Genomic DNA, 18211 nt, shown 5'->3' with positions numbered 1-18211 from the left:
TCTGGGACCCCTTTGCACAGCAGTTGTTTCCCGCATGCTAGGTCTGGGCTGCCTGGGGGCAGAGCCTCATCTCCTCTCTGGCTACTGGGGTTAGCTACCTTGTTGGAACTGGCAAAGCCATTGGTGTTGACATCGGGGGTGACTCCTGAAGCCGCCATATACGTGCTGCCAATGGTTTTGATCTTGGTGATCACACGGAACTTGGGATTGTCCAGGAGCTGAGGCCAGGATTCAGGAAAGAATTGTCAGCAGTCAAGGGAGATGAATGACCTAACCCAGTGACAGATGTACCTGTTTACAGGGACCCCAATAAACCCAGGAGACACTTTCCTATCAAAGTTGTTACTTAGTCTACCGCTCATCAGCCACATGATCCTGGGAGAACTTCCTAACTTTCTGGGCCTCAGTTTCCACAACCTCAACATTGACATAAAATCTCCAGTCTCCTAGGGGGGCGGTGCGCATGTGTAAAAGCATTCTCCCTGGTATACAGGTCACCCAATCAATGCTGACCGGCTCTGAATTTGAGGAGAGGGTCCTAAGACAGAGAGGTCTCGAGATGTTGCTTGGCCAGTCCTTATCCTTATCCTGTGACCCTGTGGGTGATTTCCCGGGCTCCCACCTCACCTCCCCTTCCCCGGCCCAGCAGTTCCAGGTGGCTGCAGAAGTCCGTGTATTGCGGAGGGGGCTTATCTGGGAAAATGGAGCCAGTTTCTCTGGCCTCTGCAGCCTATCCTAGGATGTGATGTGGAATGGGCTGGCTTCATGGCCAGAGTGCAGGGTGGATGGGCACTCACAGAGTCAAAATCCGAGATGATTTCATTGAGAAAACGCAGACACTCAATACCACCATTGTTGATGCTCTCCTCTGTGTAGAAGTCAGCAAAGTTGGGCAGGGAGGCAAACATGACTCCAATCTCATCATACGTCTGGCTATACAGCTCCTAAAAAGAGGCGTGGACAGAGTGCTCAAAGCATGTCCGACTGACTGGATGATGTGCTGGAGAAATGCATCTATCTTCCGTGCACGACATGTGCACTCAGCTTTTTGGACTCACACATCTCTCAGATTATCCCAGCTTTTTTTTTTTTTTTTTTTTTTTAAAGAGTCTGGGACTTGCTATGTTTCCCAGGCTGGAGTGCAGTGGCAATAAACAAGCACGATTAGGTATGATGGAAGTGCACTGCGGCCTTGAACACCAGGTATCTGGGACCACAGGCACATGCCACCATGCCCGGCTGTAGATTATCCCAACTCTGAATAATTTAAAAATAGCTCATTGCTACTTTTTTTTTTTTTTTTTTTGAGAGACAGAGTCTTGCTCTGTCACCCAGGCTGGAGTAGAGTGGCACAATCTCAGCTCACTGCAACCTCCACCTCCCAGGTTCAAGTGATTCTCCTGTCTCAGTTTCCTGAGTAGCTGGGACGACAAGGTGTGCACCACCACATCCAGTTAATTTTTGTATTTTTTAGTAGAGACAGGGTTTCACTATATGTTGCCCAGGCTGGTCTCAAACTCCTGACCTCAGATGATCCACCCACCTCGGCCTCCCAAAGTGCCAGGATTACAGGTGTGAGCCACTGTGCCCCGCCACTACTTTGAATAAATTTTAAAACAGCTTCTCTAGTTCCTCTAACAGCCCCAGCTGTGAGGACGAGGGTACCATAGAGCTGGGAACCACTCTGTTTGGAGAAGTTCACAGGCAACAGAAAGGTGGGCTCTACCCAAAGTCTTGACACATGGCCTCAGAGCTGTACGGCCCACATCACAATGCCTACAGCAGTGCACTTTACAAGAGACTGGAGAAACTCCTCTTTTGCTTATTTGTGTTTGCTGTTTAGGTTCAGCCCTACCTAGGCCCCAGTCCCCTGTCCCTGAGAAGGCCTGGGCCCAGGGGGACTGCCTGAAAGAAAGAACAGATGGAGACAAATGGCCTCATGGTTCCGGGCTGAGGCCACACCCCTCACCTCATCTCTCTTCTTGGACCCCAGGAAATGGCGTGCCACGTGCTCAGGCAACATGTTGGTGACCAAGGCCTCGTTCCAGCGTCGCATCTCATAGACACGTTCCTTCTGGTCGTGGACCTCAATCTTCCACAAGAAAAGTGTCCGTGCCAGTTTTTCTACCTACAGACACAGACAAGGCGAGGCATGCGCTCTAAGCTGGCCACTGGATAGAAGGATGAAAAACAGGAATGGCCAGGCATGGCGGTTTATGCCTGTAATCCCAGCACTTTGGGAGGCCGAGGCAGGCGGATCACCTGAGGTCAGGAGTTCGAGACCAGCCTGACTAACATGGTGAAACCCTGTCTCTACTAAAAATACAAAAATTAGCCGGGCATGGTGGCGGGTACCTGTAATCCCAGCTACTCGGGAGGCTGAGGCAGGAGAATTAACTTGAACCCAGGAGGCAGAGGTTGCAGTGAGCCGAGATCGCACCACTGCACTCCAGCCTGGGCAGCGGAGTGAGACTCAGTCTCAAAAAAAGAAGGAAAACAGGAACGCGAATGGAGGAACTCCCCTTGGAAAGGCTGGAAGGAAGATGGCTAAATGGCAAGGGAAGTAAGACCCTGCAAAGATTCCCCCTCATCAAAAGGCCACCCAATAGTGCAGTGTGGTTCCCAGCCTCCGTAGTTACAGTGGAGATCCAGGAGGCCTTCCGTGTGTAGGGGGCCTCTTGGGACCTAATTTCAGCTGCAGGTCTGTCTCGTGGAGGTGGCAGCAGTGGGGATCTCCCAACTCAGGGTGGAGTCCCCCTTTCTAGCAGGCACCATTTGGGTGAGAAGTGGCTTGGGAAGGCTGTACTTCCTTGGAAAGCCAGTAGGGGGCACTTGAGCTAACATTGAGTCCTAAGTACAGAGGATCTTTCTCTTCCCTCTCTTCCTTCTCTTTTCCTTTTTTGTCGGGTTGAGTGCGGTGGTGGGGGGAGTGGGGTGTCTCACTTTGTCACCCAGGCTGGAGTGCAGTGGTGTGACCTCAGCTCACTGCAGCCTCAACCTCCTAGATTGAAGCAATCCTCCTGCCTCAACCTCTCGAGTAGCTGGGATTACAGGTGTGGGCCACCATGCCTGGCTAATTTTTGTATTTTTTAGTAGAGACAGGGTTTCACCATGTTGCCCAGGCTGGTCTCAGACTCCTGGACTCAAGTGATCCTCCACCCTCAGCCTCCCAAAATGAGCCACTGTACCGGCCTTCTCTCTTCCTTTTAACCCAACAGAAAGTCCATCAGCTCCCTTCCCTCTCTCTTCTGGCTCTGTGGTCAGTTGTGTTAATGTCCCTCAGCGCCACGGGGAGTGCAGGGGCCATGAGCCCCTGGCCTAGGGGATATTGATTTGATTCAAGATGTCTGTGCCTTTGCTCCATCCCCTCCCACCTTCACTCCCATGCTTCCTTCACCATCCTGGAGGGGGTCGCACGAGGTGAGGAACTGTCTTCCTGTGTGACTGAGGAAGGAGCCTGAATACAGAGAAGGCGGTGGCCTGACCAGGCTCACGTGTGGGGCTGGGTGAAGGGAAGCCGCATTCCTTAGGAGCTTGGGCTTAGGTCCCGAGGCTGCTTCTCAGAAGGCCCTGTGGGCTGTGGGCACAGAGCGGGGATCGTGCAGGCGGCACTCACATGGCGGGAGAAGTAGTAGAAGCTCAGCATCATGAGGAACACCATCGCCGTCATGGAGTACTTGGAAGGCACCAGGGGCAGCCTGCTGGGCAGAGCGTGTGCAACTGAAAGGGCTATCATCTGCCTCCCGGAGGGGGCCTGATTTCCTCCAACTAGATGGTGCTGCTTCCTGCCACCGCAGCCCCAGAGCTCACCCCAGCTCCTTAGGCCCTTTCACATCAAGTCGGGCTCCCCCTGGGCAGTAAAGCTTTCTTAACTCACTGGGCTCCTCTCCAACAGCCAGGCAACCCCTGGCCCCTCCTGGCTGCACCTGGTATTCACATCAGGGCTGCTCCCCAGGTGTTTAAGAAACACTGCGTTGCCTGACTGATCACAGAGGTAGCTACAACCATGCAGGAATTTGGAGAAGCAAGAGACATCAGTGATGGGATTTCATAGCCATGGGACTGGGGTACAATCTCACCATGGCTTTTTATGTTGTTCGTCCATATTTTTATGTGGAGCTGTGGTTAGTTTCCATTGCCGTATGGTATTTCACTGCATGAATATACCAGTTATGTATCCATTTCCTGTTGATGTCATTTGGGTTGTTTTCATTTGTTTTGGGGGAGGGGGTATGTCTATTACGAACAGTGCCACCTTGGACATTCTCATATCCTGGGACATGAGTATGTGCATGAATTTCTCTAAGATATGTATATATATATACATATACACACGTCTGCGTGGGTGTGTATGTAGAAGTGGAATTGCTGGGACACAGGTTTATTTTCAACCTTACTAAATAGATCAAAATATTTTCTAACATAGTTGTACTAACTCATACTCCCACCAGGAGTGTAAGAGTTACTATTGTACTTGATATTGTCAGACTTATCTGGACCGGTACGTGTGTGATGGTATCTCACTAGGGTGTAACTGGCATTTCCTTGATTACTTGAGTGCCATTTAGAGTTCTTCTTTTGTGAAGGGCTATGCAGGTCTTACACCTCTTCTATTAGGTCATCTTTTTATTTCTAAACTTCTTTGAAGGTCTGTTCAAGTCACAGAATCATAAAATTTTAAAACCTTGGCACTGGCAGGGACCTTAGAGAACTTCTGGTTCAGTATCCTCCTCAAGAGATGAAATTGCAACTCATGGAAACTGACCTGCCTGTAACCCACAGAGAATTACTGCCTGCTGCAGGCTCAGAAGCCAGGTCTAAATCCAAAGCATGTTCCTCCCTCCTCATTTTCCTGCTGCCTGTCTGTCCTGCCAGCCAGTTACATGCAGCTGCCATCCACCTGGTAGTTCCTTCCCTCCTCACTGCACTGCGGCTGCCCTCCAAGCCTCACTGGCCTTCACGCAGCGAGGCCTGGATGTCCAGGTCCATACTAGAATCATCCTGCCTCTGCTGCAGCTCTCCTGGAGGAACCCATGCCAGCTCCTCTAACCTGCACGTGTCAAGTCACGTGCCTCCCGGGAGGGTGAGATCCCGGGGCTTGGGCCTGTTATATTCCTGTCTCTAGAAGAAGGGCTGTGAGCGCAGGCCAGGAGGGGAAGCCGTGGCCCTTACCTGTCAGTGCCGTTGAGCCCAGGGGTGAATCCTTGCATCTTCTCTAAGGCCACCATAGGTAAGCTGTTGGACAGATAACAGCACAATCAGGCCCCATCTGGGAAGAAGAGCCTGATGCCCAGCCAGGCACCGGGGTATCCCAAGTCCTCCACTCAGGGAGAATGGGAGGAATCTATTCTCAGGTCCTAGCCAACCAGTGATACGTCTGTGAGCAGCCAGGAACTCTGGTTCTTGAACAAGCCTTTGAGGACCCCTAGTGGCAGAAAGCCACCTCAGCATAGGCCCATGAGCTTGAACTGAGGACTTTGCGGGCGGAAGGAAGGAGACAATACAGATCCCCAGTCGCGCTTCATCTTACTCATGCTCCCGAAAACGCTTGTGGTCGTATTCATCAAAGATGGGGCGCCAGGCATAGAGGTTGATGGTGGCCACGGCGCCCGCGACGAGCAGCATGAGCGTGAGCTTCACCATGTGGCTGACCTGCACCAGCATGATGGTGGCGATGAGGGACAGCACGGCCACGTAGTTGTAATACTTGGGGTTCTCCAGGCAGCCGCCCTCCGTCTCCATCCCTGCCGTCGCATTGCCGGGTCCCGTGTAGTACTGGAGACAGCTGAGCTGGAGGCCAGGACGGCGGGAGGGGACACAAGTTCAAGAGAACAGCAGGTGCTGGTCACAGAGGGCTATGCATGGTAGTGCACGCTCAGCTGCCACCTCCCGCGGCTCCCCCAGAAATACCGGGAAAGATGGGGAAATTTACCAGGGACTAATCATATGAAAGTTAGTAATTGCAGCTAAGAGCCTTGCCGTTGCCTCATTTGACATTCACAAAAACTCTCTCGAGTATTTTTAGTACTGTCCCTATTGTACAGAAAACTCAGGCCAGATTTGCCCAAACACAATTAGCAAGCAGAAAAGCCAAAAGTAGGAGCCAAGTCTTTAGGCTTCAAATCCAACATGTTCTTCCCCACATCACACTGTTGCTTCAGGAAGGGCCACGGGACCATGAGCCCCACTCACAGCCTCCCCGTGATGACAGCTAGTCTCTGCCCAAATCCTTCCACTGGGGGGGACACTCACTGCCTCCTGGAGTCTTTACTGGTTCTGCTACTGGGCAGATGCGGCCGGGAGAAAGCGCATCCAGAACCGGAATCAACCCCTCCGTTTTGTAACTTTCACCCACAGGGCAACCTTGTCTTGCTTGTGTGATTCCCGCCTTGTCATTCTAGCATGAGCAGTTGTTACACCTCCCTAGCTTTTTACCCCTCCATGAGTGACAGCATCTCCAGGTGTCCTGTATAGTGTCCAGGACCCTGTGTATTGGTGACCTCCACACCTGGGTGCCAGGTTCCAGGCATGTTGTGACATGTAGGGGGCCTGGGGCTTCTCTTCCCTGGGTAGTGGGCACCAGCAACCCCTGGCCAAGGTAGGCTCTGGAGCCCCTAACTCCTCATTCCCAATGGACTTGTTTTTTTTTTTTTTTTGAGATGGAGTCTTGTTCTGTCGCCCCTAATGGCATGCAGTGGTGCATTCTTGGCTCACTGCAACCTCCACCTCCCAGGTTCAAGCGATTCTCCTGCCTCAGCTGCCCAAGTAGCTGGAATTACAGGTGCATGCCACTGCGGCCGGCTAATTTTTGTATTTTAGTAGAGATGGGGTTTCACCATCTTGGCCAGGCTGGTCTCGAACTCCTGACCTCAAGTGATCCGCCTGCCTCAGCCTCCCAAAGTGCTGGAATTACAAGTGTGAGCCACCGTGCCCGGCCCCCCACTGGACTTCTGATTAGCTGCAGCCCTGGAGCTTTTTCACTTATACCACTGCCAGAATAAGTCTCCATGCCGGTTGTATTTGTGTGCTCCAATTGTTAAAGTACAACAATAACATTATATTTGAAAAAAAGGAAGATAGTGTATATGGTACCACGACGATTAGAGGAGGCCGTGACAACTGACAAGAGAACACTGATGACAGCTCCAGGCATGTAGTGCTCAATACGTGCCCAGTAGTTCTAAACCAATAGATCTGGGCTCCCAACTCCTGCCCCTTTTCCCCAAGAAAGCATTTGGCTGCCCCCTCAGGGAGGAAGAACACACAGAACTGGGACTTAGAACTGCCTCCATTCTGGACTCTGTCACTTCCTGGCTGTGTGACCTACAGCAAGTGAATTACTTTCTTTTTTTCTTTTTGAGACGGAGTCTTGCTCTGTCTGTTGCCCAGGCTGGAGTGCAGCGGCTCAATCTCGGCTCACTGCAACCTCCGCCTCCTGGGTTCAAGCGATTCTACTGCCTCAGCCTCCCAAGTAGCTGGGATTACAGGTGTGCACCAGTATGCCTGGCTAATTTTTGTATTCTTAGTAGAGATGGGGTTTCACCATGTTGGCCAGGCTGGTTTCGAACTCCTGACCTCGTGATCCGCCCGCCTCAGCCTCCCAAAGTGCTGGGATTACAGGCGTGAACCACCGCGCCCAACCAATTACCCTTTTTAAGAGTTAGTTTCTCCCTATGAAACTGCAGATACTGGTACAACTGCTCAAGACTTTTTCACAGATTAAATGAATCAACATACATAAGGTACCTAGCACAGGCCCGGGCACATGGAACTGTGCTCTCAGACTCTGGGAGAGGAGCTTCGAGGAAACAAGTCCATCCCAGAGGCTCCCTGGATGACAGGGACAAGACTCCTTCCACTAGGTGGGGATGATGTGTTTGGGAACCTAAGAGCCACTCCAAAGCTACATGACGGTGGAGGGATGGACTGAGAAACTGCTTGTTTCTGTTGACCCAAACAGAAGCCCTCCTCCACTGAGAACAGGGGTGTCCCTTCAACAAGGACAGCAGGAGCTCACCATGTCCACGACATTTGCCATCACAAGGATGAAGATGGCGAGCATGGCCCAGGTGTTCCTGGCCCAGCGGGTCCGGTCAATCCAAGTCGAGAAGGCCACAAGCTTCTTAGGAAAGGCCTAGAAGGAACGGAATTTCAAGGGCCATGAGCCTTTTGCCAGCCCTTTCTCCTGCAGACGTGACTGACAGCAACTCAGGCTGCTCCCGTATTCCAGTCCCAGGAGCCTCAAAAGGGGCTCTGCCTGGGAGTCGCCCGACAGCTGACCAAGGGGCAGAGCTGAGAAGAGGGCGTGGGAGTTCTGACGCCGTGTTGGACCTCCTCGATGTGCCTGCGCAACAGCACAGCCTCCAGGTCGCAGCCCTTTCCACAGCAGACGTGGTGACGAGGTGAGGCCAGGGCAGGAACAGTTTTCAGGGCTGCTCGTCTCTGGCCAGCTACTGCCTGTCCTGGCTCCAAGTGACCTGGCGAGCCACCTGTCAGATTCATGTTCCTAAACATTGCTTTACCTTTGTCATTCTGATAAAAAAAAAAACTCTGCCTGGTACCTCAGTGCCTTACAGGAGAAAGTTTTAATCCCTTTAGTCTGGCTTCTAAGGGCCTTCACCATCAGGGCCAACCCACCTTCCAGCCGGCCCTCCACTGCTTCTCTACCCAGGTTTCTGTTTACCCAGACTCTGCCGTACTCATGCGTGCTGCAACGCCACGGCCCAACAAGGCCCACCACGGCCCAGCCGTGGCCCACCACAGCCCACTATGGCCCAGCCACGGCCTGCCACAGCCTGGTGGCCCAGCCAGAGGGAGTGCTCTGCTGATGGTGAATGAATGGATGGGCAAGTGCCTGGACCATCCTAACAGAGGAGTGTCTGCCTGTCAGATTTGACAGAATAACTCCATCACTGCCCAGTTTTACAGGGAATGCCACTCACTTCCACAGGCTTCTGAGCTCAGTAGAAAAGTGCCTCTTACCCGGGGAAAGATGGCAGCCAGGGAGCAGATGGTCAGGATGAGGAGCAGAATCTCCCCCACCACGAAGGTCACATAGTTTGTCATTAGCCTGTGACAGAGAGAAGACAATTGGGAGGGGCCAGAGGGGACAGTGAGATAGGGTGAGGGGCTAGGAGAGGAAGGGACGGGGATGGGGGCAGGGGGCAGGGGGCAGGGGATAGGAGGCAGGGGATGGGGGCAGGGGGCAGGGGATGGGGACAGGGGGCAGAGGATGGGGGCAGGGGGCAGGGGATGGGGGCAGGGGATGGGGGCGGGGGGGCAGGGGATAGGGGGCGGGGGGGCAGGGGATGGGGGCAGGGGGCAGGGGATGGGGCAGGGGATGGGGACAGAGGGGGCGGGGGGGCAGGGGCCAGGGGGCAGGGGACAGGGAGGCCTCTCAGCACAGCACAAGCCTGTGCCTGTGCCTGTACAGCTCCACGTGGTGCCAGGGAATTGCTGCTGCCTGCCGTGCAGAACAGGACAAAGGCCCTGATGAGACGGGCCGCCAGCTGAGTGCTGGCCTGGGAGCGGGCCACTCTCCAGCTGCAGCTGCTGCCTGGGACATTTCCCAGAGAGGGAACAACTCACAGGTGGCCTGGGCACAGCCCAGGATAAACTTGGGCAGGGATCTTAGGAATGCGCCCTTGCCATGTCGCTGTGCCGAAAGGACAGAGCACGGAGCAGCATCGCTCCCTTGCTGCCAGGGGCTGCTAAGAGTCCGCCTGTGACAGCTGCCCCCAGCTTCACAGTGGACACACTCTTAACACATCCACCTTAACCTGACAACTCCCGGAAACCTGTTCTCCATACTGTCTGCTCACACCCATTCCCGTTTAACTCCTCCCTGGAAGGTGTCCTTGCCAAGAGCCCCAGAAGCCTCCTGGTAGCTAAATCCACGTCCCATTTTCAGTCACCGCTCACCCCTCCTTAAGACACTTTTCTCGCTTGGTTTCTTGAGTCCTTTTCTGTCTCTGCATCTGGACACGCTGCCTTGAGCTCAGCAAGTCTCGTGTTGCAGCACAGCCTGCATGCTGGCGATGCCAGATTCACGTCTCCAACCCCACCTGCCCTTCGAACTCCAGATCATGGACGCTGGCCTCCTTGGCTTGTGGGCATTGCAAACTTCACATGTCCCAAACCAAACTCCTGATGTTTGCCTCTCCACTCTCATCTTGCCACCTCATCCCCATCTTGGTTAATGGCACTCCTGTCCTGCCAGTTGCTCAGATCAGAAGCCCAGGAGACATCCTCAACTCCACACTCATGCCCCACAGCCAGTCTGCCAGCAAATCCTGTCAGCCCTGTCTCCAAAATACATTCAGCATCTATCCGTCAATCCAGAAAACTCAGAATCCAACCACTGATCCTCCTCTATCCTCGGCCTGGCCTGGCCCCACAGTGGCTTGTCTGGGCCACTGTTTGGTCTCCTCTGGTGTCACTGCTCCCGCTGTGCTCACTAAGCGCTGTTCTCAGCAGGAGTGAGCCTCTCCAGGCATATGTCACAACAGGGGACTCCTCTGCTCCCTCGTTGTGGCAGCCTCCTGTGTTAAGGGTGGAAGCTGGCACCCTGCAGTGGCGTCTAGGAGGCCCCACGTCTGAGCTGGACTCCTGCTACTCTTCCTGTGGCCCCTGTTCCCGCTGCGATGCCTCCTCACTGTGCCTCCAGGGGCCAGGCCACTCCAGCCTTAGCACCTCTGTCCAAAGCAGGTGTCCCCCAGATAGGAGAAGGCTCGCCTCTCACCTGCTTCCAGGCGTTACTGAAATATTACCCTGCCAGCAAGTGCTGCTCTGATCATCCCACATCAAAATGCAAACAAAACAAAACAAAGCTCTCCAGCAGCATACCCGCCTCCCTTCCTTGCCTTCCCTGTGTCTGCAGTACTTACTCCCGCATGGATGCATATTTTAATTGTTTAATTGCTTTTGCCTATAGCTTCCCCTACCAGAACCCAAGTTTCACGAGAGCAGGGGTTTCTGTATGCCGCATCGCTGCCATCGCCTCAGCCCTTGATCCCCACGCATGAAGCAGACAACAAATCAATACTTATGGAATGAGTGAATTTGAGCCTCACCACAGTCCTGAGTGTCAGCTAGGGCAGGGGTTGTTCTCCTCATTTCTCAGATGAGGAAACACATGCTGCCGGAGCCTGCAGTGGCCTGCACAGGGTCACACACCCACAACCTTAGATGGTGTGACCCAGCCCAAGGCTCCTGACAAACTGTGATCCCAGCAGGGTTCCAGACCCCTCCTCTGTGATCCCAGCAGGGTTCCAGACCCCTCCTCTGTGATCCCAGCGGGGTTCCAGACCCCTCCTCTGTGATCCCAGCGGGGTTCCAGACCCCTCCTCTGTGATCCCAGCGGGGTTCCAGACCCCTCCTCTGTGATCCCAGCGGGGTTCCAGACCCCTCCTCTGTGATCCCAGCGGGGTTCCAGACCCCTCCTCTGTGATCCCAGCGGGGTTCCAGACCCCTCCTCTGTGATCCCAGCGGGGTTCCAGACCCCTCCTCTGTGATCCCAGCGGGGTTCCAGACCCCTCCTCTGTGATCCCAGCGGGGTTCCAGACCCCTCCTCTGTGATCCCAGCGGGGTTCCAGACCCCTCCTCTGTGATCCCAGCGGGGTTCCAGACCCCTCCTCTGTGATCCCAGTGGGATCCCAGACCCTCCTCTGTGATCGGGGAATCCCCGATTGGCTGAGGGGGGAAAAAGGGAGAACAAGAGAGTGGTCGTCACCGTCACACAGGGCTTCACCAGCTGGGGACTCCAGGAGGCCCCATCTTGCCCTGGAGGACCTACTGCTGTGTTAGAGAAGGCATCAGTCTGTGCCCACAGCCTAAAATCTATCTTTACCAAGATGAGCCAAGAAAGGGGCCAGGTCAGCCTTGGTGACTGAGACTGAGGCAGTGTCCCCATCTTTGTCCCAAGAATCAGTGTGGGCCCATCCAGCCAAGGTCTCCAGCCTTCTGGAGGCCTCTGTCCCTCAGTTCTCTTGATCCTGGCCAGATCCCCATTCTGACGCTAGGACTGCCCCAAAATGCGGGGTGGGGAAAAGGAAGGAAGCCCAGGGTGCTGTCTAGCACTCCTGGGGCCTGTAGGGGCTGTCCCAGTGGGGGTCAGGGAGCAGAGACCGGCTTGCTCCCCAATGTCAGGCTCCCGCTGAGACACCTGCCCCCCCACGCCTGGCACCACCGCAGCCGAGGAAACTCGCGGCCCTCCCCCGCCCCTCCCTCACCAGGGGTCGATGAGTATCTCGACCAGGGCCGTGCAGAGCAGGACGACGCAGGAGCAGCTGAAGGCAGCCCCACTCTGCTTCTCCTTCTCCACCGAGTAGCGGGTTTCCATCTCGGGGTCCATGAACCGCATGGACAAGAGGAAGGTGTTTCTCTTCTTTACTCTGCAGTGGGAACAAGCCCCATGAATCCCAAATGCCACATCTGCCTCGGCCTAGCGGGGCGGGGGCCGTATTTGGGATGCCCGGTTTCCTGAATCCCTCATCAGGGCCCGGGAGGAGCAGTGGGCCTGGATGCCTCCGGGTGGCGCTTACACTTGGGCAGACTCTCGCTCGAGCAGGGCCTCGTTGAGCAGCTGGTTGAGCTCGTGCTCATCTTCAGAGGCGTCCACCACTCGGTCAGCCAGGTCCTGCAGGCGCAGCCTCCGGCGTGGGTTGGGGAATGAGGGGTTGTCGGCCTGTGAGCCAGGGAGGCAGCGTGAGTGGGACAGATGGGACAGAGTGGCGAGGAGGAGCTGGGAAACATGGAGGTGGAGGAGGAAAGGAACAAAAGAGGGCATACTCGGAGGACCAATCCCTCCAGCTCTAAAATCCCTTTCTGGGAAGTCTTCCCCATGCTCTCATGTGGCTCTATGTGGCCTGGGTCTACACCCAAAGCTCCAGTCCTTCCTGGCTCCCTGGGCCCCCACCAGAGCTCTGCAGGGAGGGTCCGCTAATGACAGCATTGTAGGGAGCAGCCCCTGGCTCCTGAGCAGGAGACCTGTAATCAGAGACAGCTGCTGGGCTGGGGCCGTCCTGGCACTTCCTGCTGTATTGATGTGGGGGCCATATATATCGGCAGCCAGGGGGCATGAATGGCTCCCAACTCTAGGGCTTCAGGGAACTGTTAAAGGAACTCACATCTGGCTCATTTGGAAAGGAAGATCTGAGGGGGAAAGTGATGGGAGAGAAAAGAATGTCCTCATCACTAGAGGGCTGACAAGGGGCGGGTAGGTGGAGCTGGGGCACCCACTACCATTTGATTCCCAGTTCCAAAGAAAAAGTATCAACTCCAAAAACAGGAATCCTGGCTGTGATGACCCAGCCATCAGTCTGAATAATCACTGAGACCGGCTGAGAGCTGTCTGAACGGGTTCAACAGTGCATCTGGGAGCCACAGTCCCTGGGGCCGGGCGCGGTGACTCACACCTGTCATCCCAGCACTCTGAGAGGCTGAGGTGGGTGGATCACTTGAGGTCAGGAGTTTGAGACCAGACTGGCCAATATAGTGAAACCCCATCTTTACTAAAAATACAAAAATTAGCCATGCATGGTGGTGCACACCTGTAATCCCAGCTACTTGGGAGGCTGAGGCAGGAGAATCTCTTGCACCCGGGAGGCGGAGGTTGCAGTGAGCCAAGATCGTGCCACTGCACTCCAGCCTGGACGACAGTGTGACTCCACCTCAAAAAAAAAAAAAAAAAAGACTCCCTGGTCTTAAGCACAGGCACAGGTGTGCCACTGGTTGACAGTCTGACCCCAGATAATGTTTCCCCAGCCACATCTTCCCCTTCTGTAAAATCACGTGGATGGTCTGTGGCAGCAGCGGGAACCTGTTCCTGAAGCAGATCCGGGAGCAGCATGGCCCTGGCTGAGGGTCAGGGCCCGAAAAATCACAGGCTGCTAAAGCTGTATCTGTGTCCTCCTTGCTAGTGAGTGCCTTGAGTCTGGACCCCCACTTTCTATCAAGAAAACTGCAATAAGGAAAAGTTACTGAATGTTGGGGGACTCGAGAAAAACCTAATTTACCCTGAGCCCCGTCTACCCTCTTCTTGTTCTACAGTATCTGCTCTAATGGCACCAGGGCCAGCTCTCCTGTCCCCCTCACGCAGTGAGCCTGGCAGCCCGAGCAGGGCAGACATCCCATCTCTGCAGCACTGACCTCCATCAGTGAACGTGCTCCAGACGCCCTGCAGTCAGGGACCAGTTCTGGGTGCTCCCTAAGAGGCACCCTGCACTCTGGGACAGCATGCTAATTCCTCGCCTTTGGGGGCTAAGGAAATATCCCATCTTGCATGGAACTTGTGGGGCTTGAACCTAGCCAGAGGGGTGAGTCCAGGTCTGAAATCTCACTTCCAAAATGGTCTCAGATCCTATACAATTTTCCATGGATGTCCTCTCAAATCTACAGGATTCCAGGCCATCAGAGCTACAAAGGCCTCCGAGCTGAGCACCTCTTTTGACCTTACTCACCCCGACATGTAACTAATGAGGAGACAGTGGGGTTTTGCGGGGCTGGAGGAGTGACCTGCCCATGGTTACAGTGCTAAGCAGGAGCAGGTCCTGGGTGGTGGCCAGGTCTCCCCAGCACAGGACTCCTGCTGCAGGAACGTATTGCTTCCTGGTGCCTGCCCGCATCTGGCCCTCAGTGACCCCCTGCCCTGAGCCCTGCACATACCTGGGCATCCTGCTCCTCGGGCTTCTCTGACATGGACCCGCTGCTGTGGGCACTCCCATTGGGCTCCTTGGTCTCAATGAGGGCAGGGGAGCTGGACTTTGAGGAAACTGGCGCTCCATTGGGCAGGGCCTAGAAGAAAAGAGAGCTCAGCTATGATCTGGGCATGGGATGAGAGTGGCACAGACAGGGCTGGAAGTGACAAGAGTGTGGGAGGCGGTGGGATTAGAGGGCAATCCGAGGCCCCACAGAACTTGCTTGTGGATTGCAAAGTGAGGCGTCAAGGATGACTTCAGACTTTTTGTTCTGAGCAATTGTTAATAAAAGGATGGAACTGCCATTAGCTGAGATGGGAAGACCGAGGGAGAGCAGGTTTTGGAGTGGGAAGGAGGGCAGGAGCTTTGGGCAGGTGGCATTTAAGATACCTATTATATGTACAAATGGAGATGTACAAGTGGCTGTATGTTGAGTGCAAGGAAGCCACTGGGGCTGGAGATACAAATCTGGGAGTTGTCAGAGACGGCCTTTAACACTGGATGAGACTGACATCGAGGTTAGAATCAACAGGGAGTATCAGCCTTCACTCCGGCAGCCTCACCAGAGTGGGCTTTGCTTTAGCCATAATTAGGCAAAGCCTCAGCCATAGAGCAGTCTCAAATGACACGACTTCCCTGACAGCCACCAAGCTCCTTAATTCCAAGTCTTGTTAGATGGACTCTCATAACTGGAGGAAAGGGTTTTGACATGAGAGATTACAAAAAATAAGACAACCTCCAGATTCAGCAGGGGATGGTAAAGGGATCCATTTCTGCAACAGCTGCTGGTGGTTTCTAATCAGACTGACAGGAGGTGTTTGGGGGTTGGTGGACAGACCTGGGGAAGCTGCTGAGTGCTTCAGGTCTGTAGATATTCAGGGGATCCCACACAAAGACCAGAGGGCAGGCCCACAGGATGCTCGATTGCAAGCTTGTTCAACCCGCAGTATTTTTTGTTTGGCCTAAGACAATTCTTCTTCTTCCAATGTGGCCCAGGGAAGCCAAAAGATTAGACACCCCTGCTCTATTACTTCTATCTCATTCCTCCCTCATTTCCACTCGGAAACCTTCCTGGCCTTGGTCCTCCTCCCCCATGACCGGTCACCCCACCCCCACCCTCCTCTCTGAGCCTCTCCCTGAGCATCACTCACTTCCTCCGTGCAGGAGACCCTGAGCCCCAACCCAGCTGCTCTCCTGGGCGCCACCGACACATCTCCAGTGCCTCCCTTCTGGATGTGGTCTTGGGATATGCTTCAGTCACCTCCACTGCAACCTGCCATGAATTCCACTCACCGTCTCCCCCAGAAACCAGCTCTCCCTTGGGAAGGGTGCCAGCCTGCCGCTCGCCTCTCACAGCCAGCCACCACTGGGTCCTGCCACCTCTTCTGCAATCTTTCCTTAATCTCCTCCTTTCCAACCCCCTAATCCGGGGGTGGGGTGGGGTGGGGTGGGGTGGGGAACTCACCGAGCCATTGAGGCCATTCTGGGTGGCTATTTTCTTCACCTCTGGCTTGGAGGCAATGATGAGGTAGGTTTCAATACCCTTCTCTTCTAGGTAATCACAGCGGCTGCCCCCATCGCCTGGCTCCACATCAAACTCCCCTTTCAGGCAGTCCATGGTGCTCTGGGAGATGTGCACGCGCCTGGATTGCAGAGAGAGAGGGGCCCTGAGCGTCAGCCAGAGGCGGCCCTCACACCCCCAGGGGACAGTCCACGGACCACGGCTGCACCGGCTGCTGCTCAGCCCCGTGTCTCTCGGGCATATGGGGCAGAGGCCACGTGGAGGCAGTTCTGCCACTAACTAGCTGTGTGGGCCACTAACTAGCCGTGTGGGCCGTATGGCACTTACTCCCATCTCAGCCTCAGTTTCGGAGCCACGACACAGGAGTACAATCTTTCTTCAATCTTTGATCCACTGTAAAGTGGATCAAATGCGGTAAGGAATTTTTTTTTGTTTGAGACAGAGTCTTGTTCTGTTGCCCAGGATGGAGTGCAGTGGCGCGATCTTGGCTCACTGCAACCTCCGCCTCCCGGGTTCAAGCAATTCTCTTGCCTCAGCCTCCAGAGTAGCTGAGATTACAGGTGCACACCACCACACCCGGCTAATTCTGTATTTTTAGTAGAGATGGGGTTTCGCCATGTTGGTCAGGCTGGTCTCAAACTCTTGACCTCAGGTGATCCACCCACCTCGGCCTCCCAAAGTGCTGGGATTACAGGCGTGAGCCACAAGATCCAATTATCCCCCACCTTGCACGTTTCTCAGTTGCAACCCCTGCTGCCAAGGGATAATAAAACCAGTTTCTGAGGAGTCACCACTGAGGGCAAGAATCCTAAATGCCACTGAAGGAAGCTCCCTGGCCCAGGTGGGGAAGGCTGGGCTGATCCTCCCTCAGCCTTGCCCTGCTAAAGACAGGGCCTCCATTATCCTGTAAAGGAGCTCAAGTAAGACGTGTAATGGCACTGCGACCTGCAAAACATTGCCTCCGAGCCCGCTAGCTGATGACTGCTCATTATTCTCCCTTTGGGGAGACCTGGGCTCTGGCGTAAGGAGAGCTGGCATAGCCCCCTAAGTGGGTAAAGGGGAGGCAGCCCCCTAAGTGGGTAAAGGGGACAGGAGGACAGGCTACTGCAGGGTCCAGGCAGGAGAAGCCACATCCAACATCAGGCCCAAAGAGGCTTCACCCCAAGGCAGGTCAGAACGGCCTTAGCCAGGGCCAGGGCAAGACCAGGAGGAATGCTGTTCCGGGGTGGTAGGGGGGCCTTCTCTGAGGCCCCCTGTCCCTCATCAGTCCTCAGACGGTCCCCTCCCCAGTCCTCAGACCTGCCCCCTTGGAATGGCACTCACCCAGGGATGCCGCCGGCCTCCATCTTGTTGGCTACAGTGACATCAGTCGACCACACGTCGTACTGCCAGCGCTTCTGGCCCAGGACGCCCCCTAGCACGGTGCCCGTGTGCACCCCCACACGCATGTCCACCCCAGTCTTGGTCTTCTCCCGCACATACCTGCCAGGTACACACAGAAAGGAGGGTCAGGGTGTGGCCTTCACGAGGCGGCCAGCTGCCCCTGCGGGAGAAATTCATCGTGGGCCTCTTCCCCTCCACAAGAGGGGGGCCTGGCAAGGTCCCCACAGCTCGGTGTTGGGTTGGGGGTAAGGCAGGCCAGGGCCAGCCCAGAGTCAGGCATCACAGGCCAGCAGGACCAGGGCAACAAGCGACTTTCCTCCCTATCCCCACTTCCCAAGGGGCCTCAGTTTCTCTCTGCCAATTACTCTTTCATTCATTCGTGCAGTTAATATTTCACTGAGCATCAAGTATGTGCCAGGCACGTTCAAAGTGCTGCAGACACAGGTGAAGAAAATAGCCGTGAACAGCCCCTTGCCTGAACGTGTCTGACAGGGCAGGGAGAGGATGTTAGAGTTCCTGGACTACCACCCCTGGGGTAAAGGCCACACTGCTTTCTTTCCAGAGCAATACTAGACGGGCTTTAACCTGGAAGATGGTAAAAATGCAAAGC

General features: G+C 54.8%; 1 protein-coding gene across 8 annotated transcripts in view; it reads right to left on the bottom strand.

Annotated features, from left to right (window-relative positions):
- The window catches only part of ADCY3 (adenylate cyclase 3), a 102537-nt gene that overhangs the window by 3340 nt on the left and 80986 nt on the right, over positions 1-18211 (bottom strand). For 3 of the 8 annotated variants that reach the window (XM_054475219.2, XM_054475217.2, XM_063648887.1), the window contains 13 exons: positions 17542-17700; positions 16162-16339; positions 14665-14793; positions 12543-12685; positions 12231-12392; positions 8983-9070; positions 8018-8134; positions 5531-5790; positions 5173-5235; positions 3617-3701; positions 1970-2128; positions 798-944; positions 99-218 (listed from right to left, as the gene is read on the bottom strand). In XM_054475219.2, the coding sequence (XP_054331194.1) occupies positions 99-218; positions 798-944; positions 1970-2128; positions 3617-3701; positions 5173-5235; positions 5531-5790; positions 8018-8134; positions 8983-9070; positions 12231-12392; positions 12543-12685; positions 14665-14793; positions 16162-16339; positions 17542-17700 (1810 nt within the window). The remainder of the gene's footprint in view (positions 1-98; positions 219-797; positions 945-1969; positions 2129-3616; positions 3702-5172; positions 5236-5530; positions 5791-8017; positions 8135-8982; positions 9071-12230; positions 12393-12542; positions 12686-14664; positions 14794-16161; positions 16340-17541; positions 17701-18211) is intronic. The other 5 variants (XM_054475220.2, XM_054475218.2, XM_063648890.1 and 2 more) reach the window with 3 other exon arrangements.

The sequence above is a fragment of the Pongo pygmaeus genome, chromosome 12 (genome assembly GCF_028885625.2).
Source record: "Pongo pygmaeus isolate AG05252 chromosome 12, NHGRI_mPonPyg2-v2.0_pri, whole genome shotgun sequence".
Taxonomy (NCBI): domain Eukaryota; kingdom Metazoa; phylum Chordata; class Mammalia; order Primates; family Hominidae; genus Pongo; species Pongo pygmaeus.
Note: the sequence above shows the minus strand (reverse complement) of the source record. Positions and strands in the feature narration are given on the sequence as shown.